The 25,361-nt window shown below is 39.2% G+C and overlaps 1 protein-coding gene across 2 annotated transcripts; it reads left to right on the top strand.

The window, feature by feature from the left end:
* The first annotated feature begins 2,160 nt into the window (after positions 1-2,160).
* NAA30 (N-alpha-acetyltransferase 30, NatC catalytic subunit) lies at positions 2,161-25,025 on the top strand. 2 transcript variants are annotated; one of them, XM_056133557.1, is made up of 5 exons: positions 2,161-2,462; positions 2,900-3,713; positions 8,537-8,660; positions 10,424-10,479; positions 24,301-25,025. In XM_056133557.1, exons 2-5 carry the CDS (start codon positions 2,901-2,903, stop codon positions 24,436-24,438), a joined length of 1,131 nt encoding a protein of 376 aa, XP_055989532.1. In that variant the 5' UTR covers positions 2,161-2,462; position 2,900; the 3' UTR covers positions 24,439-25,025. The 2 variants fall into 2 exon arrangements, with proteins under 2 accessions (XP_055989532.1, XP_055989531.1); XM_056133556.1 differs by lacking the exon at positions 2,161-2,462 and adding an exon at positions 2,491-2,572.
* Positions 25,026-25,361: the final 336 nt, after the last annotated feature.

Genomic DNA, 25,361 nt, shown 5'->3' with positions numbered 1-25,361 from the left:
TATGACCTTTGAAAAATAAGTGTCTTTGAGCAATGAAAATTTGGAAATCCTGTTTGTTCTGTACTTAGAGAAAATATAAATGGATCACACTGTACTTATTACACTTCTCTTATTCTCTCTTTGTGGTGTTGGCATCCAGAACCTTAGGTAGTTGAGGTGTACACTTGACCACTGAGTCACACGTCCAGCTACATCTCCTTTATTTGACCCCTCTAAGGTGCTTAAGAGGTCTTTCAACCTGTGGTAATTTGCATTTTCCAGAAAAGGTCAGAGCAATATTTTCTGTCTCCTATACATTTAAAAACCTTGCCTCTCCCCTAAAAGAAGTAGGGTGCCTGTTCCTCTTCTTAAACATGAATGAGACTTTTGTGGTGGCCCAGGTAAACAGAAAGTGCCATAAGGGGCACTGCATGGCCTCTAACAATAGATCATAAAAGGTTGTATTATTTCTGCTTTAGTCTTTCTGCTGGAGTACTTGCCATGGGAGCTCAGCCATCAGCTGAGGGCTGATGTAAGGACTCCCAACCCAGTTGTGCCAAGGGACCTCCTAGAGAGATCTGAATGCCATTGTACTGAGGTTTTCAGTTACCAGATAAAGCAGATCATTGAGGTAAGAGTGAACTTGTTTCAGATGACTCTATCCCTATGGCTTTGGATCTTCCAGTTGAAGCCAAGGCATTTCAGAGCAGAGAAAAACCATGTCTACCTTTTGCTGGCTGAATTCCTGGCTCAGAATACCGTGAGCATAATAAATTGTTGTTTTATACGTCCATATTGCAGGGTTTATTTGCAGTGCAACCACAAAATCCACAAAAGCCAATATATCTGTTTCAAGCTTTTAACATTAGCATAATTAATAGTAATATTCTACTTATGTATCATATGTATTTCTTTCTTTCTGCACTTATAACCTACTATCTGGTTTGTAACTTTTTTTTGCAGTTATTGATAAGGCTGAAATAAGCTTATGCATGCACAAATAACAATATTTTTATGAAAATCTTTGTTTTACCAAATCCTACAAATGAGATACTTAAAACGGTATAAGGACCATACCAATACTTCTTTTTTTCCCTATTTTTATCACTATAAAAGGAATTTTCAGGTATATGACGATATAGGTCTTAACATCTCTAGGGATACGGAAGCTAACAATTGTACCCAACAGTGGTACTCCAGTGTAGCCCACACTACAGAATTTAAATTGTGGTAAACGTTGCAAACACAACCATAGAATTTGAAGCTTTGAAAAACCCCCATGTGCTGTATACCTAACTCTATACATCAATGTTTCGCAACGTGTTTCGTGTCTGGGTGAGTTACGCTACCTGTTCCTTTTAGATCTCGGCTGGAAAACTCGTCATACGTGGACTCACTCGACAGGGGAGGCACCACTCGTTAGGACGTGTGGTTTCGTCTCTACCCCTTCTGCCTCGGCGCAGGTTGACCCCCCCTTGGCGGGGAACGCGGAGAGGCAGGGTCCCGACACCTACTCGCTCTCTGCTCCCCCACCCTATCCGCATTCATGCCACGTGTTTGAGAATTTTATTTTCCAAGTGCTTTTTTTCCAGCGCGGTTTCTTCCACAGGTGTGTCTGCAGCTGCCCAGCACCTGTTAATCACATTTACCTCCAATTTTTTTCCTGGGAGAAGTGAAGGCGTGAAGAAACAGGCTGAGGAAAAGAACTATTTCACATCCCCTCCTCACCCCCACCCCGCCACCGTCTCTGGATTCCAAGGGGCAAAGGCTAAACTTCATTTGCAAGGCAAACGATCAGCTTCCAACAGTTGTTCCCGGAGTTTTTACAGCTCAAAGCTTTCTAATTTCCTCGCCTTTTTGATTTTCTTTCCTCATCTGCTCCACCTTTAGAAGAACACGGGTCACCGAGCCCCGCCCCCGCCCGCGGTCAGCGCAAACTTGAACCACCATTCATTGCCCAGCGGTCGTAGAAAAGCTTTTTTTTTTTTTTTTTTCTTTTTTTGGCCTGCTGGGACGCGGCCGGGTCAGCAGCAGATCCCCGGCAGCTGGGGCTGTGGGCTGGAAGCAGCAGGACGCGCCCGGCCGGCCCAGCCTTCCAGGGGCTCGCGTTCATGAGGCGGAGCTTTCCCGTCCGCGCGCGGAGGCCACAGAGCCCACGGCCCCCATGCCCGGCCCCGGCCAGCCCCACCCCCGGAGCACGCGGCCTCCCCTGAAGCCGGCAGGAGACACCTTCGTCCCCGCCCCTCCGCAGGTCACCTCCCTCCACGCCCCTTTCCCTTGGCCCCGGCAGCCGGCAGGCAGGGAAGTGTCGTAAAGCCCGGCCCAGGAAACTTTACCCGGGGTAACAGCCGAGGCGCTTTACGGCGACGGCGGCAGAGTGGGAGCTTCGGCAGTGGAGGCGGCCGCGGCGGCGGCGGCGGCGGCGGCGGCGGCGGCTGAGGAGGAAGAGGAGTGGCGGCTGTGGCGGCGGGGACCTGTGCGGGGTGAGCCGCGCCGAAGGGACAGGGAGGGGCCGCGAGTGACAGGGCAGGCGGATGGGCCCGGGCGGACGGGGACGGTGGCCGGCAGAGCAGCTGGGCGGCGCTGAAGAGCGGTGTGTGTGTGTGTGTGTGTGTGTGTGTGTGTATGTGTGTGTTTGTGCGTGTGTGTGTGTATGTATGTGTGTGTGCGCGCGCGTGTGCGCGTGTGCGTGTGTGGTGTGTGTGTGGTTGTGGTGTGGTGTGTGTGTATGTTGTGGGGGGGGGGACGGCGCGGAATTGGTGGGGGGAGCAGCTCCGTGAGGGACGGTTTCTGCCTTTGTTTCCCCCCCCCTTCCCTTCACCTCTGCCGCCCCCCCCCCCCACCCCGCTCGCGACCCGCTCCGCTCGGGGCTCGGGGACCGGGTCTCATGGCCTCCCCTGTCGGTCTGTGTCGCCTCTAGGATGGCGGAGGTACCGCCTGGGCCTAGCAGCCTCCTCCCACCACCGGCACCTCCGGCTCCGGCGGCGGCCGAGCCCCGTTGCCCCTTCCCGGTGGGGGCCGCCCTCGCCTGCTGCAGCGAGGACGAGGAGGACGACGAGGAGCACGAAGGCGGCGGCGGCGGCGGCGGAGGAGGAGGCAGAGGCAGGAGCCCGGCGGGCGGCGAGGCGACGGGCAAGGGGCATCCGTGCCACCGCTGCCCCTCGCCGCCGCAGGAGCAGCAGCAGCAGCTCAACGGATTGATCAGCCCCGAACTGCGGCACCTCCGGGCGGCTGCGTCCCTCAAGAGCAAGGTTCTGATCGCGGCCGACACCGCCACGACCGCGGCCACCCCCGACGGGGGCCCTAGAGCGACTTCAACAAAAGGATCCGGGGTCCGCTCGGCCGAGAGCCCCCCTAGCTGCCTCCCCAGTAATGCCAGAACTGCGCTCCCCAGCCCGGCGGCGGCAGCAACAGCAGCGGCGGCGGGCAACGAGCCCGTGGCGGCCCGCAATGGACTGGCCGAGGGCACCGAGCCCGAGGAGGAGGAGGAGGAGAAGGAGGAGGAAGAGCAGGTGCGGCTGCTGTCCTCGTCCCTGACCGCCGGCTGCAGCTTAAGAAGCCCCTCGGGCAGGGAGGGCGAGCCCGGGGAGGATCGGACGATACGTTACGTCCGATACGAATCCGAGCTCCAAATGCCCGATATCATGAGACTGATCACCAAAGATCTGTCTGAACCCTACTCCATTTATACCTATAGATATTTTATCCACAACTGGCCCCAGCTGTGCTTCTTGGTAAGTGCATGGAATGGAAAGAGGGTTCGCCCCGCAGAGCGCGCCAGGCCTACCCGGGCAGGGAGTGTGAGGGCAGAGAGTGGCAGTGGATGCACCCCGCGTTTCATATAGTTCGGTACTTGATGTGAAAGTGTGTGCACCCGCCTAGTTATCTAATGCGACTGTATGTGAAGGTAAGACTTGGTGATGCTGGTTCACTTGCTCCTCATGAGAATGCAATAAGCCTGTGTTAATGCTCGTTGGGGTCCTGTATCCTGTTTACATTAGTTGATAATCATGTTTAACTGTCTTTAATTACTCTCCCACATCCTCAAAGCACTTTGCAATCATTTAATTTGAACATGGTTCTGTTCGGGTACAAAGTCTTATTAATCACTCAATTACAGCCATAATCAGGGAAGAGTGCAGCATAAACATGTTTTGGTGAAAATCATTGTCAGTGAATTTACTGTAGCCACATTGGAGAATTAAACCTTAGAACATGTTCTGTAATTATGGAGATTGTTTCCTTTTACTTCAACAGGACTGTTGAATCAGTTGTAACCAGCCTGCTTTCTGATGCTTACTTGTAGAAGGAGCTACTAACACTTCTGGTGGCCACAAGATTCCTGAAACTTGAGCAGAATGCCCTTTTGTGAAATGTAGGGAACTTAAGTGTGAAATGGTTACAAACCTAAATTTCTTTTAATAAGAAACTGCTCATTATTAGCTGAAATAGAATGGTAACACTGACTTCTGTGAAGTATAATTGACATCTTTCCCTTTTTGCTTTTATACCTTCTTTTTTAATTTATATAGAAGTAACAAAAGACTGGGCTACCAAGCAAACTGAATGCTTTTTTAGCTCTACTGGCTGTAGTTATAGTTTCTTTCCAATAAGATAGATCAATTTAAATTTGTATGAAATCTGTAACTTAAACACTAACTGCAAGTATGTGCTTTGTATACTGTACTCACAAGCCTAGTTTCATTGAAGATAGGCAACACACTGTTGAGTACTCTTTGATATGTAAAAAGAAAGGCCACTACCATTTATTTTTGTCACATTAACTTAGTTGCACTTAATAATTCCCTGCAGGATGGTTTGATAATACTTTAAAAATCCACCTTTTTGATCCTGTTTTTTGGTGGTAATTTGAAAATACACTGTTGGTTATGTAGTTATTGGTGGCGTGAATGGTGTTTATGCTATTTGTGTGTATGTACTGTATGAGTACTTTGCTAAATTTCAGTGTGTGTTTAAAATATTAACTATTTTATGCTCTATGAAACTGCTCTTACAGGATTCTAACAATTGTATCAAATAGTCCTAAGACACATAAGTGTCTGTGAATTTGGGAAATAATCTTACGCCATTGTAGTTGTTAAAAATTGTAGGTTCTTTTAATTATGTTAGCCCTTTAAAAGACAATTTAAAATAGTATGTGTATTTCTCTTAAAAAATTGTGTAGTTTTGAGGTCTAATATTATATTAGCCTTTCAGTTTCTCTGCCGCTTAGACTTATAGTAAATTTTAGTCTTGATTTTACATAAATTCCTTCTAGTTCACAGGTTGTTGTTCTCAATTTTGAACTAGGAGTTGGGGGATGATCTCTTAACATTTATTGAATCTGGAAGCGTTGAATATAAAATAACCAGAGGCCATTTTAATGTGGGGGTCTTTATTTTGATTGGCATTAAAATTGTTTTAATTGTCAATAATTTATTAGTTTTTTTAAAGAAGAAAATTAAAACAAATATGTTTATATGTTTATTTTAAACCATACCATTTTAGATCTGTAAAGAATTCTAGAGATAATTAACTAAACTTTATTTGATGAAAATTAAGGACCAAAGTAATACTTAGGTCTAAATCCCCAGATTTTTAGTGACTGATAGGTAAAACCAGAATCCCTGTTTCCTGGTAAAATCCCTTTTTTTGCTAATATTAAGAACCTGAAAAAACTGACATATCCTTGAACCTTTCAGCAAAGATCATTGTGTCACCAAGTTATGGTTCTTACAAATAACAATCTCCAGAAAGTTTAGAAACATCCACAATGTTCTTATTCCCTTGCAGAATCTCTAATGGGTCAAATGAAATACATGAGGTTGAACCTTAAACGATTATCAATTCTTGACCAAATTTAGGATTCTTTCCTACTCATTGGAACCTGTGAATGTAGAGTACTGCAGGAATGGGAGGCACTGTCAGTGCTTTATGCCTGACTACCTTTTGAGTTTGGGAGTTGTTGATGCCTTTTTGAAGGTATTTTCAGTTTTTGGTGGCTTTTTGAAGTTTAACAACAATGAACTATAGTATTTCCGTTTATTCTAAATTTAACTTTCTGGCTTCCTCTAGCTTCCTATTTGTAGTGTTCTGGAATTGTGGGATCTCCATTTCACACAGTTCATATTTTTCAAATATATTGATTGACAAGTGTTAGACTTGTGAAGTCTTATTAAGACTTATAAAGTCTTAATCTTGCCAGAACTTTTTTACTTTTCATCTTTAGAGAAAAAAAAACAACACGTATACACATTAAAAGCATGAGTTTGAAATGTGTGTACAGAAGCTTTCATTAGGGAAAAGAAGGAATTCTGTGGTTCTTCTAAATATCAATTCAGAGCAATCCATTAGGAAAAAATACAGCTTTGGCTTTCTTCACTACCACAATCTTATTAACTGTTATCACATATTTGACTTATTTTTGCTTGACAAGGTCAATATTGTTCAAAGTGAACTAATAAAGTATTGCTTTATTACTCCCCTGGCCAAAGGATAGGAAGATTTGTTTGAAATGTCTATTGAGTTACATAGTTGTATTGTGCCTAGTGATTTTAGTTGATTTGTTAATTGAAATATAGCACTTAATTGTTTCATATGGTTGATTTATATAGATGTTTACTTCCCTAGCTTTTGTAATCAGACTATGTAATTTTTAAATGTAACATTTGATGTGCGCTTTATATACACATGTGCACTTGAAGTGAGCTACTTTGAAATCACATAATGCTGTTAAAGAGTTGTTCAGCAGGTAACTTTTAAATGTATATTTCAGTTTGTGATACAGAAAGGATTTAAATTTTCAGAGAAATTTTGAAGGTAACATATTGATTATTGGGAACGAAAACAGCAGGAAAATGACTGTGGATTGTTGAATTTATTATCTCTACAAGGTTTTTCTGACTTGGTTCAGGTTTGTGTGAAAAGGAGTAAATTAACTTGCCTAGAAGATTTCCATACAGTTTACAAAAAGGATATTCAGTCAGTTAATGGAATGACTAACAGTTCCAATAAGTTTAAAAATAGGTATTAGATATAGATATTAAATAAAAATTGGATAATAGGTATTAAATAAAAATTGGACTTTTGCTTATTTTTAACTTATTTCTGTTGTTTTGTTGAAATAGTGTTTTCTGAAGTTTTTTTTTATTAAGAGAAAATTTAGTATTTTTGTTTTTTAAAAGGTGGACTCTTTATAGCAAACAGATATTTCTTGCTGACATTTTTAACCAGTTGAAACTATTGTCCTTTTTATATTTCCAGAATAACATTATGGATTTTTTTAGAGTGATAAAATTTTAACAGTTATACTAGAAAGCTTAAATGGAAGATTAACTTTATTTACTATATGATCTTTAATATTTTGAAAAGTCGTGCATTTTTTAAAGAAAATTTTGTACAATTATATTGAAACTTGCTTTACTATAAAGCTCTGATATTTGAGGTTTGAATAGGTTCTGAGCTTTATGACATTGGACAAGAGTCCAAAAAATGAGACCACACTTTAGTGTTCATAGACTTTCAGTAAAAATCCTGAAAGTCTATTTTTGTATTTTGAGCCACACATTGGTGCTTTTGTGGCTGTTCCTGTTTCTGTGCTGGGGATCCGACCCAGGCCTCCCTCATTCAAAGCATTCACTTAACTCTTTGAGCTTTCTGTCCTGCCCCCACATTCCCAATCAAAAATTTAGGTGTTAATATTATATCTATCTTTCAGATACACACGCACACACACATGTATATGTCAGATGTATGTCTTTAAGGCCCTCCCGTTGATCGTCGATTTGCTCGAGCGGGCCCAGTAACGTCTCCATTGGAGACTTTGTTGTTACTGTGTCTGGCATATCGAATACTCTCGGTAGCTTGCCGGGCTCTCCGAGAGGGGCGGAGGAATCAAACTCGGGTCGGCCATGTTGGCCGCTTGTAAGGCGAACACCCTACCCGCTGTGCTATCGCTCCAGCCCAAGATACATATAAAGCTTTTTAATAATTAAAATGCATAAATTTCAGTTGGTTGTACTCTGCTGATAAACAAATTTAACACTATTCTAATATTCTAAAGGATAGATGTAAATTGTTTTTCATGTATTTCTTCCCAAGTCCTAAATGTATAGAGCTGTATTGCAAATACTTGTAATTTTAACTATCTCTCACAAAGTACTGAGTATTTACCTTACAGAGGATCTCACCTTTTCTCAGGTGCTTTGATACTTACCATAAGAAATCTAAACTTGTGTTAAACATTGAAAGATTTTAAAGCTAAGACATATGAAAAGATATCTGGGATTTAAAGCTAAAACATATGAAAAGAGATCTGGGATTTAAATTTCTGAACTTTTTTGATTGCTCTTGCTAGAGTTTTCATTACTTCTTCATTCAGAAATGCTGACCAGTGGCCAGGGATATGGCTCAAGCATGTGTTAGGCCCTGGGTTCCAACCCTGGCATGGGGAAAAAATAAAAAAGCTGGCCAATGATTGGCTGCTGTTATCCTGGGTAATTTTGCAGTACTTGATGATAGTATATTTATTCTTTATAACTGTTTGTTTATTTTTAAGGCCATGGTAGGGGAGGAATGTGTAGGTGCCATCGTTTGCAAGTTGGATATGCACAAAAAGATGTTCCGCAGAGGTTATATAGCCATGTTAGCCGTGGATTCCAAATACAGGAGAAATGGCATTGGTAAGAAAAATGTCACTAAAGAATGCATAAGTTCTTTTCTTTCTTATTTTTTTTCTTGTATTTTGAAGCAAAAACATAAGTATGTAGAAGTGAGCATGAAGTTAATGGAAAAATTTTATTAGAAATATTTCATAATGTTTTAAAAATGAATTGCTTTTAATTTTTTGAGTTTATCTGTTAGCTACTTTCTGATAAGTAGCAAGTGATAGCTTTTTTGTATCACATTCAAAATGCTTTGCATTATAATACTTACCTATACTATAGTTTTAAAAATAGTATTAGTCATTTAATCATAATCCTTAAGTGACTGTATTGTAGTTAAATAAATTTTAATCAAGGCAAATTATGGAGAAATTTTTAACATTACTGCTAGTTAGCAAATATTAGCAATTTAGGGATCACCTGATGAAAAGAAAATTGATTCTTACTATTAGCAAACTGGTCTCTTTCTTGGGTCCACCTTTTCTTGGATTTTAGTTAATCTTTTACTCATGGTTTTTAATGGTCGTTAAAATCATCTGGGTAGCTTAGAGACTAATGCGAAACCTCATCCCAGAGATTCTTTTTTGCCGCGTTGAATGTTGGGCTGATGCTTCCCTAGGTATCTGTGATGTAAACCTGGTTAACCACCGCCACAGTGTCTAGGACCTATGGCTCTTTGTTTCAAGATGGAGGATCAGGTAGACAAGTACTTGTCTGAGCATGTCTAGTTCTTGAATGTACTGAAGCCAGTATCATGAAAGAATCGATGCCTATGCTGGTATTTAATTACTAGTAGTTTTGCTACTGTAATTTTGTAAACTGTGAGTGTTATTTATTTCACAGTCTTAAATTGATTAAACCTTAAATCTTAGATGTCATGAGAAATTATTTGAATGAGGTTTACTTAATGTGTTAGATTTAGCCAATATGGCATTATAGTTTACCAGAAAGATAATGAATCAGGTTTGTTATGAAATACAGGTTTGTCCTTTGCTTTGTTAGAAAGAGCTGAACACAGTGGCTTGTGCATCCTGGACTCGGACATTATTTGTAACTCGTGCTTGCTCTTGAAACTTAAGAAATTTATAAAATTTGTATTTCTTAAAGTCAGATTTGGGAGTTGTTTTCCTTTTAATATTTTCCTGTAAATAAGAATATATTTTGTTAGACAACTGCATTAGGAAGTGCCAGCTTCAGTGTGTCCAGGCTCACTATAAGGTCGTGATTACATCATTTATGATATGATCTTTGGCAAGTTTGACTTAAGAATTATGCAGTGAGTAATGGCCAACTCAAGAATAACATTGGTTGTTTTGACCATGCTATATCTTTCCTTTTATTTTTTCCCTTTCTTTCTACCCCAAACAGAATGCAAATAAATATTTCAGAAGATTATTGTTTTACAAGGAAACTTGTATTGCTGTGTGTGTAGGCTCTATTGGCCTCTTGACTTAAGTCTAGTTTTTTGTTTTTGGGTCACATCTGTTAGTGCTCAGGGCTTACTCCTGGTTGTGTGCTCAGGTATCACTCCTGTCAGGCTTGGAGAACATATGAGGTACCAGGTCGTGGATCAGTTCTGTGCAAGACGAACACACTATCCACTATACTATCTCTCTAGTCCTCCCACCCCCCCCTCCTTATTTTTTTATTTTGAGAAAATTTGTATGCCTGCCTCAAGGTAGAACCCAGTATTTGACATTTCTGTTGTGGATATTATATCTTAGGTATTTTAAAAAGTTAATTACATTTTTCCTTTATTAATACTCAGATCTATATTCTAGGTACTAACTTGGTTAAGAAAGCTATATATGCCATGGTTGAAGGAGACTGTGATGAGGTAAGTCACTCTCAAGAGCATTCGTTGTGGGCAGTATTCCACAGGGTAGCACTGTAGCATTGACCTCCCATTGTTCATTGATTTGCTCAAGTGGGCACCGGTAATGTCTCACAACAAATTGTGAGACTTGTTGTTACTGTTTTTGGCATATTGAATATGATATGTCATGGGTAGCTTGCCAGGCTTTGACGTGTGGGGGAGATACTCTCAGTAGCTTGCTGAGCTCTCCGAGAGGGGCAGAGGAATCGAACCCGGGTAGACTGCGTGCAAGGCAAATGCTCTACCCGCTGTGCTATCGCTTCAGCCCAGCATATATTAACAGGGTGTAAAAATAGCCTTTATTAAGTTAAATTGCTAGCAAATTAAATTACTTGGTTTAAGTCTTTCTGTAGAAAATGATACAGATCACATTTTTACCACTCTGTAAATTATAACAAGGAGAGCTTTGGTTTTGGTTTTGGTTTTTTATTTTTGGTCCACATCCAGCAGGGCTAAAGGCTTAAATCTCTGTGCTTAGGGCTAACTCCTGGCAGAATCAGGGGACCATATGGGGTGCAGTAGAGCCCAGGTCAGGTACACGAAAGGCCTTTACCTGCACTGTCTCTCCAATCCTATTTAACAAACATTTAAACAAAGCACATCAGTGAATTTTGAAACTTTTATCAATGTGTCTCTATAATACAGCAATTGAGGGATCATGCCACATTATCAGTCAAAACCTTAGTGCACCATTCCTTTTTTTTTTTTTTTTTCTTTTTGGGTCACATCTGGCGATACACAAGGGTTACTCCTGGCCCTGCTCTCAGGAATTCCCCCTGGCGGTGCTCAGGGTACCATATGGGATGCTGGAAATCAAACCTGGGTCAGCCTTATGCAAGGCAATGCCCTACTCGCTGTGCTATGCTTCAGCCCATCATTCCCTACTGATGTATGCTTGATCTCTTTGGTGATTTTATCTGTCAGTTCCCAGCAACTATAGTATAAACAAGGATGGCATATTCTAACCACACTTTCTAATAATTCAAACCCCCTACATTTTCAATCCTTCTGCTCTAGATATTAACTCCTCTGGATGATATATCTGGCATTCTTATATTTGGGTATTCCATAATAAGTATACTGCAGATTTCATTGTAGACTGTTATTGCACAAATGTAGCATGGTGAAAATTAAATTCCGTTTCAAAACACTTAAATTTTGAACTAGAACAAATTTTATTAGAATGGGGACTAAAACTTTATTCTCTGCCTAAATTGAAGGGAGATCTTAGATTATTTTTAATTTACAGCTGGTATTCACAGGGTTTACACTGGTAAGTCATTTAAGGTTGCTCTTATTACAAATTTTTATTTACCTTAAAGTAAATTTGCCTTAATTTCTGTGTAAATAAGCCTTTTAAAAACTGATAACTCGGGGCTGGAGCGGTAGTACAGAGGGTAGGGCATTTGCCTTGCACGCATCTGGCATCTGACCAGTGTTCGATCCCAGCATCTCATATTATTCCCTAAGCACTGCCAGGAGTAATTCCTGAGTGCAGAGTCAGAAATAACCCCTGAGCATTGCTCAGCGTGACTCAAAAAAAAGCCAAAAAAACAAAACAAAACAAAAAATACCCCCAAAATCCAAAACCTGACAACTGTCAAATGAAGGGGTTTTCATTACTTGGAAAAGTCTCTTATCATTAAATAATGAGGCTGACAGAGAAAGGCGGTCATGTTTTGATGAATGTACATATTATTTATTTTTTAAATTAAATTGCTGTGAGGTACACAGTCGCAAAGTTGTTCATGATTGGGTTTCAGTCATACAATGTTCCAACACCCCTCCCTTCACCCATGTACATTTTCTACTACCAGTGTCCCCAGTTTTTCCTTCCTCAATCTTCCTTGCCTCAGCCTGCCTCTATGGCAGACTCTTTTCTTTTCTCTCCCTCCCTCCTCTTAGGCATTATAGTTTGCTTAATAGGTACTGAAAAGTATGTATATCACTTTACCTTCTTTCCAGTACTCAATTCTTGTCCAGAATGACCATTTCCAACTATTATTGTCACAGTGGTCCCTTCTCGGTCCTAACTTCCCTCCATCCCATTCCCCCACTTGTGGTAAGCTTCCAACCATGGACCAGTCCTTGCCTTCATTCCTACTGTCTTTGGGTATTAGTTTCATACTTTTTTTTTTTTTTTAAATATTCTGCAGTTGAGTGCAATCATTCGGTGCCTCTCCTCCCTCTGACTCATTTTACTTATTCTGATAATCTCCATGTCCATCCGTTTGTAAGCATAGTTCATGATTTCATTTTTTCCTGGTGGCTGTATATCATTCCATTTTAAGGTAGATGTACCTTAGATTGACTGGTATTCTCGTGGACTGAGTTGTTTCCAGATCTGGCTACTGTAAATAGTGCTGCAATAAACATAGAAGTGCAGATAGTTTTTCTGCATTGTGTTTTGTGTCCCAAGGTATATTCCTTGGAGTGGTATTACTGGGGTGCACGGAAGCTTAATTTCCAGCTTTTTCTGGAATGTCCATATTGTTTTCCAAAAAAGGCTGGACAAGTTGGCATTCCCACCACCAATGAATGAGAACCCTTTTCTCCCTACATCTAAGCCTGCACTAGTTGTTCTTGTTCTTTTTGATGTGTGCCAGTCTGTGTGGCGTGCGATGGTATCTCATTGTTTTGATTTGCATCTCCCTGATGATAGTGGTGTAGACCATTATTTCATGTGCCTTTTGACCATTTATATTTCTTTAAGGAAGTTTCTGTTCATTTCTTCTCCCCATTTTTTTGATGGGGTTGGGTTTTTTTTTTTTTTGGTGTAAAGTTTTACCACTGCCTTATATATCTTTGATATTCCCATTCTTTGGGATATCTTTGTATCCTAGTCACCATTTCTTTTGAGGTGCAAAAACGTCTTAATTTAATGTCATCCCATTTGTTTATCTTAGTTTCCACTTGCTTGGTCAGTGGTGTTTCATCTTTGAAGATGCCTTTAGCTTTAGTATCTTGGAAGGTTCTGTCTACATTTTTCTTTATGTACCTTATGAATTCAGGCCTGATATAGAGGTCTTTAATCCATTTTGATCTGAGCAGTTACTGTAAAGCATCTTTAGCTAGTTTCTAAGATCTGATCGCAGGTATAGTTTCTTAGTATCCTTCACTACTATGCTTTATATGTGGTATGTGTTTTCATAGATGATAATAGTTGGAAGTGTAAAGATTTACTACTGTGTAGAAAGAAGCTATGAAAGTACAGATCACTTTAATGTAATATACTAGTATTTTAATAGTAGTGCAAGTGATAGCAATTATTGGAGGGCACATATGCCTTGGAGTTCTCAAAATATTTGAAATTAGATAACTTTTTTCTGAACAGACTTACCTTAATAATTTGTTTACTATTTTCTTCTGGATTTTTTGGGTTGTTTTTGTTTTGGGGCCACACCCATCTGTGCTCAAGACTTAGTCCTGGCTCTGTGGTCAGGGATCAATCCTGGCAGGACTTGGGGGACCATGTGGAGTGATGGGCACTGAACCCAGATATGTAAAGCAAGTGCCTTACCCACTGTAATATATCTCCAGCCCGCAGTTTAATGTTATTTTTTTTAAAGTATATTTTTGTACAGAATTTGTGGAGTCATCAAACCATTCTGAATTTGTGTTTTTGTGTAAAATTCCATCTTACACTATCATGTTCTTCCAACTTTTGCATCTTTCCTTTTATAGCCACTTTTATAATATCTCTCCAGTTTTTAAGCAAACCTGTATGCAAATATATAATGAATTTAAATGCAAATGGAATTATTTATTCTGTAATAATATTTTTCCTTTAAAATATGTGTTCTGAAAGTCAACGTTAAAAAATATTCTGAGATATAAGGTTAGTATTTCATGTTAACCTTAGTCACATTCCTTTATCACTGTCACTGTCCTCCCGTTGTTCATCAGTTTGCTTGAGTGGGCCCAGTAACGTCTCCATTGTGACAATTGTTACTGTTTGGCATATCGAATACATCATGGGTGGCTTGCCAGGCTCTGCCGTGTGGGCGAGATACTCTCGGTAGCTTGCTGGGCTCTCCGAGAGGGGCGGAGAAATCAAACTCGGGTCAGCCATGTTGGCCGCTTGCAAGGCAAACGCCCTACTGCTGTGCTATCGCTGCAGTCCACATTCATTTATATTCTAACATATTACGCTAAATGATGGTTATATGAGAAGGCCTGCACATATACTAGGTAGCACAATGAGGTTTATTCTGGAATTTAAAGATACTTCGTTTTGCTCCACATAGCAAAATATCTCACATTATTGCTTTCAGTATCAAAAAACTTTGTAAAAGCTGCAGTGGCTCTGATCATTTACGTGGTTGGTAAAATAAATTTCATGGTTTTCCAGAAGAGAATTGGATTGCATATGTTCATGAGTAAAAATGTTTGGACTGTAGCCACAGGCAGTCAGCTCATCAAAAATAGAAAAGTTAGATTTCTCAAAAGTTGAATAACAGTCTGGAGAACACTTTGGAATTGGTAAGATCTTTTGATATTCAAGACTGTTTCCAGTAAACAAGAATACTAGGAACAGGGAATAATGGGTTCTTATTGATAACTCTGTTTTGAATTATCCTAATCACTGTCCACGAGACAGATTGTGTGGTTTACCTTAAGTGATCAAATGTTTGAAGTAGTTTTGCCCTTTCCTTTGAAGTTTGAGGAATGATACAGATTTGGTTATGTTGTTTGGGTGTCAGGTTAAATCCTAAAAATGTATATCATAAAAATTTTAGACTCACCCTAAAAAGAGTAGTTCTATTTCTGTTTGGTTTTGATATGGGGGCTACAGCTTGGAAGTGCTTACGGCTTATTCCTGGCTCTGTGCTTGGGATCACACTTGGAAGTGCTTGGGGGACCATAGGCAGTTCTGGAACTTGAATTTGGGTCTATTGTGTGCAAGCCAAGAGCCTTAACCACATACTATCTCTCCAGTCCCATATTTCTATTCTGATTTAACTTTTTTAGTTTTATTTTGAGACAGTAAATATTACTCAAATCTTGACTGCAATGAGGATAGTTCTATGAACTGGTTTGTCTAGTATGGTTTTAAATAGACGATTTTGCAATTTTATTAGCTCTGTGGATTTGATAGCTTGTATGGAGGTTCTGGCAGGGGAGCATAGCCACTTGTATACCCTCTACTTAAGACCTAAGACAGGTCCATCTCTATTCAGGGAAGGCTCTGCTCTTCGACCAATCACGCAGCTTTGGGAGGGACGCACATGCACATGGAGAGGTGTGGGAGAAAGGAGGCACCCACCTAGCCAGTCAGATCAGCTGAATCAACCATGGTGATCAGTGGGGTGACAGATGTCGTGGCCAGATCGCCCTCATATCCAGCTTTGTAGATTTGAGAACTCTTACTTGATTTTTAAAAACTGGAGTTGGGGAGATTGCTCAAAGATCTGGGAGCATCCCACCTCCTATCCTTGTGCTACCAGGGTGACTGGTGGCCTTGAGTAGCACCACATCACTGAGCCCAAAAAGAATCATTGTAGGTTTCACAGAAGGGTAGAGTATCACTGGAAGTGCTCCCTTCACCCTTCCCCTCCCCCTGCCCACCTCACTCGCCTCTTGGGAATATGTTCGATCATAGATAGAGGTGTAACCTTTGCCAAAATAAGTTTGTTTTTGCTATGACTTTTCCAGCTTTTTATATTAGACATATATAAAATATATTGGAGTCAACTGAGAAGCTATAAATAGCATCAAAAAAGAAAGAAGTGGAGTTGCTGCTCTTTTAATAAGCAACCGTTGATCTGGCTTTAATTTGGTAATGCACCTTGTATTTTGACTGCCAAATGTGTACTAGTTATTAGGACAAGGGTTCTTTATTTTAACTAGTAAGAATAATACACACTGATAACATGAATGACTTCTAAAATGTGATTTTTCAAGTAGAATTTGTGTACCGAAAATAATGAACCTACCTGTTAGCTATTTACTTTTATGTACTTTGGTATATTAGAATGGAATAGATGATTGATCATTATGATGAACAGTGTTCTTGTTTGTTTTTTAGGGGCGCCACACCAGATGGTGCTCAGGGACTCCTGCCTCTGTACTTGAGCTTCACTTTCAGTGATGCTGTGGAGGACCATGTGGTACCTAGAATTGAACTAAGGCCTCCCACATGCAAAGCATGCATTCAGCCTATTGAGCTTTCTCTCCAGCCCAAATAGTGCTTTACTTTTTAAATTCTAGGTATTCTTGAACTCTTCAGTTCTGGAAATTCAAATAAAAAATAAAAATTTAGATTTAAGTAATGCCAACCAATGTTATAGTCAGAACTAACTCATATTAAGAGAATATACGAGAATCAAAATTTCTTAACAGAATTTAAAAGTGCAGTCTGTGACTTGAAAATGTCTTTAGTTAAACCTTCTTCCCTTTTGCTCTTCTTCCAGATCCTGACAACTACCATTCTACCCCTATGTGATTGTGATTATTTTACTCATGTATCAGTGAGATCATATAATTTGTTGAATAAGATTGACATTCCATTCAGTATGCATATCACATGTTCTTAACCCTTTCATTTGTTGATAGATGTTTAAGTAGTTTACATATTTTGACAATTATAATTATGCTATAGTGAACATGGGAGTATAGGTAACTGTTGAGACCCTTTCCTCAATTCTTTTTTTTTTTTTGGGTCACACCCGGCATTGCACAGAAGTTACTCCTAGCTCATACACTCAGACTCCTGGCTGTGTTCGGGGGACCATATAGGATGCTGGGAATCGAACCCAGGTCGGCCGCATGCAAGGCAAACGCCCTACCTGCTGTGCTATCGGTCCTGGCCCTCTTTTCTCAGTTCTTCGGGTACTTACCCAGAAGTAGATTGCAAGATCATGCGAGAGTTCTATTTTCAAGGTTTTATCGACCCTCCATAGTTTTCTTTTTTTTTAATATATAATGGTTCTGTCAGTTTATATTCCCACCAACAGTGGCCTAATTTAAAAGAAAAAACTAGTAATAAAACCATTTGGAGAAAAAATTTAAAAAAAAAACCATTTGGTATATTTTACCAACATAATGTCCATTTTCTGTTTTGTTTTGCTTTTGTTTTTTTGGACAAGTCCTCAGGGCATACTGAGGGCATACTCCCAGCTCTGTACCCAGGGATCACACCTGGTGGACTTCGGTGACCCTAATGGGTACAGGGGGTTCAAATTCAGAATAACATACATTTTCTGGGGAACAAGATGACTACTTCTTTAATAATTACAGGTTTAATATTTTTACTTTAACGGAAAACATTTTGGCTATGAGACAGGGCTTATAAGTAAAGCACAGTAAAATGGAGTTCCTTAACATATTGATGCGGGTACATACCATTGCTGGCTCACACTTGGATGTCCCATGAACAGGGTGTACACTTGGATGGCATTCTGACAGATTGTACCAACAGAAATGGTATTGTTGCCAAAATTTTATGTTGCATTTTAGTTTGACACCATCTGATAAAGTGGAGCATTATTAATGAAGCCTTCAAATGGTGAAAAATTGCAGCAGCAGTGTCAGTCAGTGTGTAAGACTATTGGGTTGAGTAATTTGGCTCAATCAAAGAATTTTGAGTTGAATAATTTGGCCTAATATGAGAACTTTGGGTTCTGTATCCCGGTGAATTTTGCCACTTATTGTAGTTACATGTTTATAGGTAATTTAACTTTTTACAATATTTGATAATTTTGATCTTTTTTAAAGAGCAGTAGAGCTTTCCTTTGGCACATCAGGAAAGGGCCTTTGAGGTATCAGACAAAGAGCTAATTGCTTTGGTTTTAGCAGTGAACACACCTGACTCCTTCCAGGGACCTTCTGATTACAAAATTTCTTTAAAAAAAAAAATCGAACTGTAATAGTTTGGCTTATTATGAGAATAATTTGTTGCTGAGAAGATCAGTGGAGCTTCACTGTAATTTCACCCACCTCTTTCCCCCACCTTAAATATACTTCAGCTCTGCCAGGTTTGTTTAGGATCAGAAATACCTCATTTTCCTTCTAATTTCCATGTAATACTCACATGTTGTAGCTTTATAGTGAGTTTCCCTTATACATTTAGAATTTCTTTTATGAAATTTTAAGTATTATTGAAAAGGTTTCTTGCTGGGGGGTACAGGGGGGTATGTCCTACCCAGCAGTACTCAGAAATCACAGTGCTCATGGGAAACTATATGCAGTGCCAGGGATTGACTTGGGGTCAGCAACCTACAAGGCTACCTACTCCTTTATTATCTCTCCAGCTCTGAAAAGTCACATTTTTTGTTGGATCTAGTAACACATTATCTCTTTGTTTCGAAAATGTGAGTGTACTGAGACAATTTTTAACTAAGGCTAGCTTTCGTGTGGCTTTTTTTTTTCAGCTTCCTATGATGCTTCAAGTTGGGGTTTATGAAGTTGTAAATACAAATGTATTAGCCTCAGAAGTTTTTGAATATTTTGTATTGCAAAGTATTGATGAATGTGGACTTAGAGCTGCTTCAGTGTTTCTTTAGTAGGTCATATCTTCCATTTGCTGCTTAATTTTACTCTGAGAAACAGTGAGGGAAGTACAGGAGAGAGGATTCTTGTTCAGATTCTTCAGATTTAGATTCTGGTCTGCCCTTTACTATTCTTGCTCTATTGTAGGCCTTGAGTGTCTTCATTTATAAGTGGGAGTTAATCTAAATATCTGTTTCTTAGGGTTACTGTGAAAGTAGCAAATGCATGTAAAAAGTCTTACGTAGCACATAGTAAGTATGCTTTCAAGAAATATTTTTAAAATTCTTCTTTTTATTTCTTTTTTTTTTTGGTTTGTTTGCGTGGGGTCACATCCAGTTGTGCTTAGGGCTTACTCCTGACTCTGCATTTAGAGTTCACTTCTGGCTGGGTGATGACCATATGAGGTATCAGGGATTAAACCTGGGCCAACTTGAATGCAAGTCAGGGCTTTATGTGTTGTACTACACTCCAATACTTCCTTTTTATTTATTTTACAATCAGCTCTAATGAGGTTGGAGCACAGGAGTTAAGACCCTAGCATCTGGACGTCCCTAATTTGATCCCCAGCACTGCTTGGGCTCCCAAGCATAGAGCTAGGAGTAGCCTCTGAGCATTGATAAAAGTGGTGCAACTACCCCCTCCCCCCAGATAAATAAAATCAGTTCCAAGTCCCAAGTTGTTCTGTTACCGCTTTTCATATTAGTTGTTTTGACATATCAGCTATAATTAGGTGCTGGCTATTATTTTTTAAAAAAATTATTATTAAAAATATAGTGATATTCAAAGTTATTTATTATACAGTTGTTTCAGGCATTTAGTGTTCCAAAACCAACATTGTGACCTTCCCTCCACGAATGTACCCATTTTCCCTCTCATCCCCAGCTTGCCCCCTTAGACACATAAAAAATTTACCTTATATTATTTGTTCCAACAAAACTTTAAGAAATGCCAAATAGAATGATCATAAAAGAAATTAGAGCCAATTTGTGATTGCTGTATGATTTTAACCTATGTAAACAAGGAAAATAAAACTCTTTAGTACAATATAATAAAATGCTTCTTATTTCCATAAGTAAGTTTTCAACATTGGAATCTAAGATGTATTGCATTAAATTTTATTTACTATTTGGATCTCATTATGGTAGTAATTATGCTTTACCTGTCATTAATAAAACTTTTAAAGAAAAATCTGTGCTGAAATATTCTGGAGTTTACATGAAATAAAGTAAGGCCTACTTATATAAGTTGTTGGCCTTGTATTTTATATAAACATTGTGGTTTGCAAACTTGTTCATGATGATTTGTTATAGGCATTCAATATTCTAATACCAATCCCTCCTCTCCACCATTGTCTCTAATTTTCTCAATCATTCCTCAAACCTGCCTCCAAAATAGGCCCGCAATAATTTATTTTATATTTATATATGCTTGTTATCAATAAATTGCTAACAAATTGATCAAAAAATGTATCCTTAGAAGAAAATTAGTGTAAACGGATGTCTCTCACCATGGAGACCTTAAGTCCTTGTATGAGATGTTGCAGGTTAAGCCTTCTTAACCTGTTGCTGTTTGGTTAGTTGAGATTGGTTGTCTTCTATGTCACATTCCATCCAATCTGGAGTGCTACTACTGGGTGTTGTAGAGTTTGGAGACATTGTGCATTCTCCAGAAGTCCGGAATTTTTAACCGGGTGATACAGTTGGAGTTAAAATTTTAACTGGGCGATGGTTTTTAGGATGTGAGCATGACTGCCAGGACTTCTGGAAATGTACGAAAGTGGAGGCAGTAGACAGTTGTCACTGGAGATTTCAGTCACAAAGACCCACATATCCAAATTTTCAGCAGGTTAATTTCTGGGTGAGGTTCTGTCCTGAAACAATGGAGTCCAGCTGGACACATGGTGGCAGTTTTACTGTGGGAGTTTCCAGGTCTCTGGGTGGTCACTGGGATGACCCGCTCTCTCCGGGTTCCACTGATGTCTCAGCCTGAGTTGGTGTCCAAGAAAAATTTTTCCCCTGGCCATTACTTGTTGAGTAAGTTTTTGTGAATTCTTCCTGCAATACTCAAGTAATTATGCAGTGCCAGGGATCAAACCTGGGCCTCCTGTATTAAAACCATGTGCTCAGCCCCTTGAGCTATCTTCCGGGCCCTGATTTTAGATCTTTTAAAGGTTCAGATAAAGTATGTGACTTACTGTTGCGAATTATTTGCATAAGTAATTGTTCTAAGGTATTGTTTTCAACTAGGCTGGTCATTTAAAAGCTTGATAATTGTTATGTAATATAAAAATATAATGATACAAGAATATATGTAGTTGCACTGTAGCACTGTCCTCCCATTGTTCATCATTTTGCTGGAGCGGGCCCAGTAACGTCTCCATTTTGTGAGACGTTGTTGTTACTGTGTTTGGCGTATGTAATTAAGTACTGAAAATTTCTACAGTGCATTAAGTGCAGAAGAAACAGCTCTGAAGTGGGTCCCTTTGGTTCTTGCTTTTGTTTCTCTTACCAGCTTGGGAAGATGACATACTCATCTAACTGTTGATTGATAGTACAGTTGAATAAGGACTAGTGAAGAGTGTTGTGGGGTATTGTAAAAAGAAAGGAATATTTTACATATTCAGAAATTGGTTCTGAATATTTTACCAATTCAGAAATTGACACAAAAGACTGAATGAGCATTCTTTCAGGTGGAGGCAACAGCTTATATAAAAGGTCTGAGATGAGAAAGGTGGTGGTGGTTTCCTGAAAGCAAAGTTTAGTGTTGATTTAGGAGAGCAAGGAGGGAGACATAAAGCTAATAAGGTCACTTGGTGTTTTATAGTGATAGGCCCTCTAGGTTTTTAAATTATAGACTTTATCTTATGGATAAAAAGGAATCAATAAATGGTATCACTTTGCTTAGAATGAATTACCTTCCAGAGTAGGAGGTTCTGTACAATGAAAGGCTATATCACTTGGGATAGAAAAAATGAGGACCAATGTGATAATTAGCAGGATTAAAATGCTCAGTGTTTAGATGTATATAAAGAGGTAAAGAGGAAAGAGACTCGAAGATGATTCCAGGATTTTACATTTGATACATTGGTAAGATGGAGATCTTTTTACTGATATTTATCGAATTATGGAGGAGTTGGTGAATCAGTTTTGAGTGCATTAAACTGAGGTATAGTTTTGTTCTCATTTGCATCTATAGCTTGAATTCATAGTTATTGGTAGCTTGCAATAGAATGGGAAGAGACAGGCATACAAATTACATTTGTCTTTAACTGTACTTTGCCTGCTCCATTTTTTCCCCACACTAAACATCAGAAAGTTGTGATTGTCCAAGAGTAACTGTGGCTCATTATATTGATAATTCTCAATGAAGTATCTTAAGTATCTTAAAAATCAAAAGAAAAAGTAAGTAGAGGTATATATACATAAGTATGTGTGTGTGTGTGTGTGTGTGTGTGTGTGTATAAAATTTGGGAGAATGGGATAGAGGATATTTTGCTATGGGGAGGGAGTAATTAAGAAAATCACATAATGTTCAGAAGTACCAGTTCTTTATTCTTAGGGACATTGTTAAAATAATATTTAAAAAGTCCAGATAGAAGTTAATACTGCACATTTCTTTCTTTTAAGAATAAAGAATCAGAGCCCTCTGGAAATCTACTTTCTTTGAAAAGAAAGTACCCACCAGCTGCTCCTGAGGCTGCTACTCTCTAGATTGGTCCAGTGTACCCCCATATGAGGGATGATGTCATCTACTTTGGGAAACACTGTGTTATATGTTGATATTTATTATTTTTTGGGGGGAGTCCTTGAGCAACATCTTGCTTAAGGGCTTCACCTGGCTTTGTTCTCAAGGATCACATAGCACTGCAGGGGTGAGGTCAGAGGCAGGGGTAAGTCCCTGAGCATTACTTGGGTGTGGCTCAAACCAACTGCATACCAGTAATAGTAATAACTGCAAAACTAAGCTGGGCCTTCCCCTTTGCAAAGCATGCTATCTTTGAACTATCTTTCTGGCTCAAGTGTAAGTACTCATAATAGAGAGTGTTTCTCAAATTATAGTCCCTTGACCAGAAGCAGCAGCATCACCTGCTAGTTTGTTAAAATTCAAATTCTGAGTTCCATCCCACCCAATTTAGATATTCTGGAGGAGGTGGGATTCTGCAATTTATTTTACCAGGTCTCCTAGGTGGGATGGTGTATACTAAAGTTGGGGTGTCTTTGGTGTCTTTTGCTCTGTAAAATTTCTCTGCGGTGAACCAGATTGTACTTTAGAATTTGCTGGCTAAAGGTCTCTGAAGCACTGCTTGGCTATTGCTATACATTTCATGTAAACAAATACACTACGGTATTGCAATAAAGCTTTATTAACAAAAACAAGCAGGATTAAGGATTGTAGTTTGTGAATTGCTAGTCTGGACAATGATAGTTGTTGCCATGATGAATTATGACAAATTAATGAAAATATAAGAGTTGAAACTGAACTCTATCTGGACAGTTTTAAGTAGTTTATTTTCTTAAATGTTGGGTGATGCTTCTCTATCCTTTATCTACAGGGAAATACTTTCTTGTGTCATCTTTGTATAAAATATGTATTGCATAAGATTCCAAATATTACTAAACTCAGAGTAGAAAGTAAGGGCTATGGAGATAGCAGAAATGGTAGAGCATATGCCTAGCATGTGTGAGATCCTGAGTTAAATCTCTGGTATCACATGGCCCTCTGAGCACTAATGGGTGTGGCCTTTATTAAGGAAAAAAATGGCTAGGTGTGTGTCTCAGAGTTATGCCTTGCATATGTGAAACTACTGATTAAGTTCCTAGCACTGATATTCGAGAAAAAAGCCAAAGGTGCACCCTTCCCACCTCTCGCCATGGGAGAAAATTGCTATTACTACCTTTGACTATTTTTCATACTTCTTTCAATACATCTTTAATACTTGTTTCTGCCAATTATCAGTTTTTAAAATAGTTAAATGTGTGTTTTCTTTCTCTTTGGTGAAGGGAGTTTGGACCACACACCTGGTGTTTCTGGGGATGACTCGCAGGTCTGTTTGGGGGGGGTCACGCTTGGCAGTGTTCAGGGGTGCATATGGTACCAGGTATTAAAACCAGCCCTCCTGCATGCAAAGCAAATAATTCAGTCTTTAGAGCTATCTCTCCAGCCTTATAAAGTGTGTATTTTTAAAAAAATATTTGATCCAGTTGTTCCTTTTTAAGTGATTTGTGAAATTATGAAATGATAAATTAGTTTCAGATATAGAAATTATAACTTGATTTTCTCTCTTTTTTTAAGGTTGTTTTGGAAACAGAAATAACAAATAAGTCTGCATTGAAACTTTATGAAAATCTTGGGTTTGTTCGAGATAAGAGGCTATTCAGATACTATTTAAATGGAGTTGATGCACTGCGACTTAAATTGTGGCTGCGTTGAGAAAATGACATCAAAGAACATCTTTCCAACAACACAGAGTCAACCTTTGCATGCAATGCAATTTGTACAGAATTGCTTTGCAGGTGGATTTAGTAATTTCCATGCAGCTCTTATCTGTCAGTGTCTCATTGAGTGTCGCACAATATTTGTTGCACTTTGGCATGGCGCATTTGTTCTGAATTAAAAGAGATTGTTTTAAACAGCAAGAGTTCTATTGGTACCAACAGGATGTGCCAGTCGATAGCCAAGATTTGTTTGTTCATTTACAAAGTCTGCTGACAATGTTATTTACACAGTGGTCATTTTATCACAGAACCAGTAAGTGGAACATGTTTTTTGTTCCTTAAAAGCCAATGTAGGTTGTAAAATTCTCTACTAACATTTCACATGGAACCTGCCATAATTTTCTGAAAGGGGGTGGGGTAAAAGCTTCAATTTTAGGTTTTATTTTTTCAATATTAAAATTTCCATTCTTGAATATTGGTACCTCAGTGATTAGTGAATGAAAAACTGTAATGTAGGGTTGGGTGTGTCTTACAAATGAGTAAAGATAACCATTAAATTGCGTCTGCCAGTGCCTGTGTAGATACTTGTCTTCATCTCTAGTTTTTAAAATGCATGCTATCCCTTTCTTTAAGGCCTTTGCAAGCAAACTTGTGTTTTTATTTAAATTCTAAATTTGATAATAAATTATTTCAGATTTTTATAATTTGGATACTTTTTCCAGGTGAGTGACAGTGGTTTACTTTATAAGTCCTTTCTTTCCTAACAATAATATGTTGAATCTACTTGGAGAATCTTTCACAGATGGCTCAAAGGGGGTGGGAAAAGTTGATGGAGTTGGGAGTTGTTGGGTTTTGGATGCACTTTTTTTTGTGACAATTTTTTGAAAAGAATATAAAATTTATGTAAATTGGTATGAT

This window comes from Sorex fumeus, unplaced genomic scaffold (genome assembly GCF_029834395.1).
Source record: "Sorex fumeus unplaced genomic scaffold, SorFum_2.1 ptg000098l, whole genome shotgun sequence".
NCBI lineage: Eukaryota > Metazoa > Chordata > Mammalia > Eulipotyphla > Soricidae > Sorex > Sorex fumeus.
This window is presented reverse-complemented; position numbering and strand designations above follow the sequence as displayed.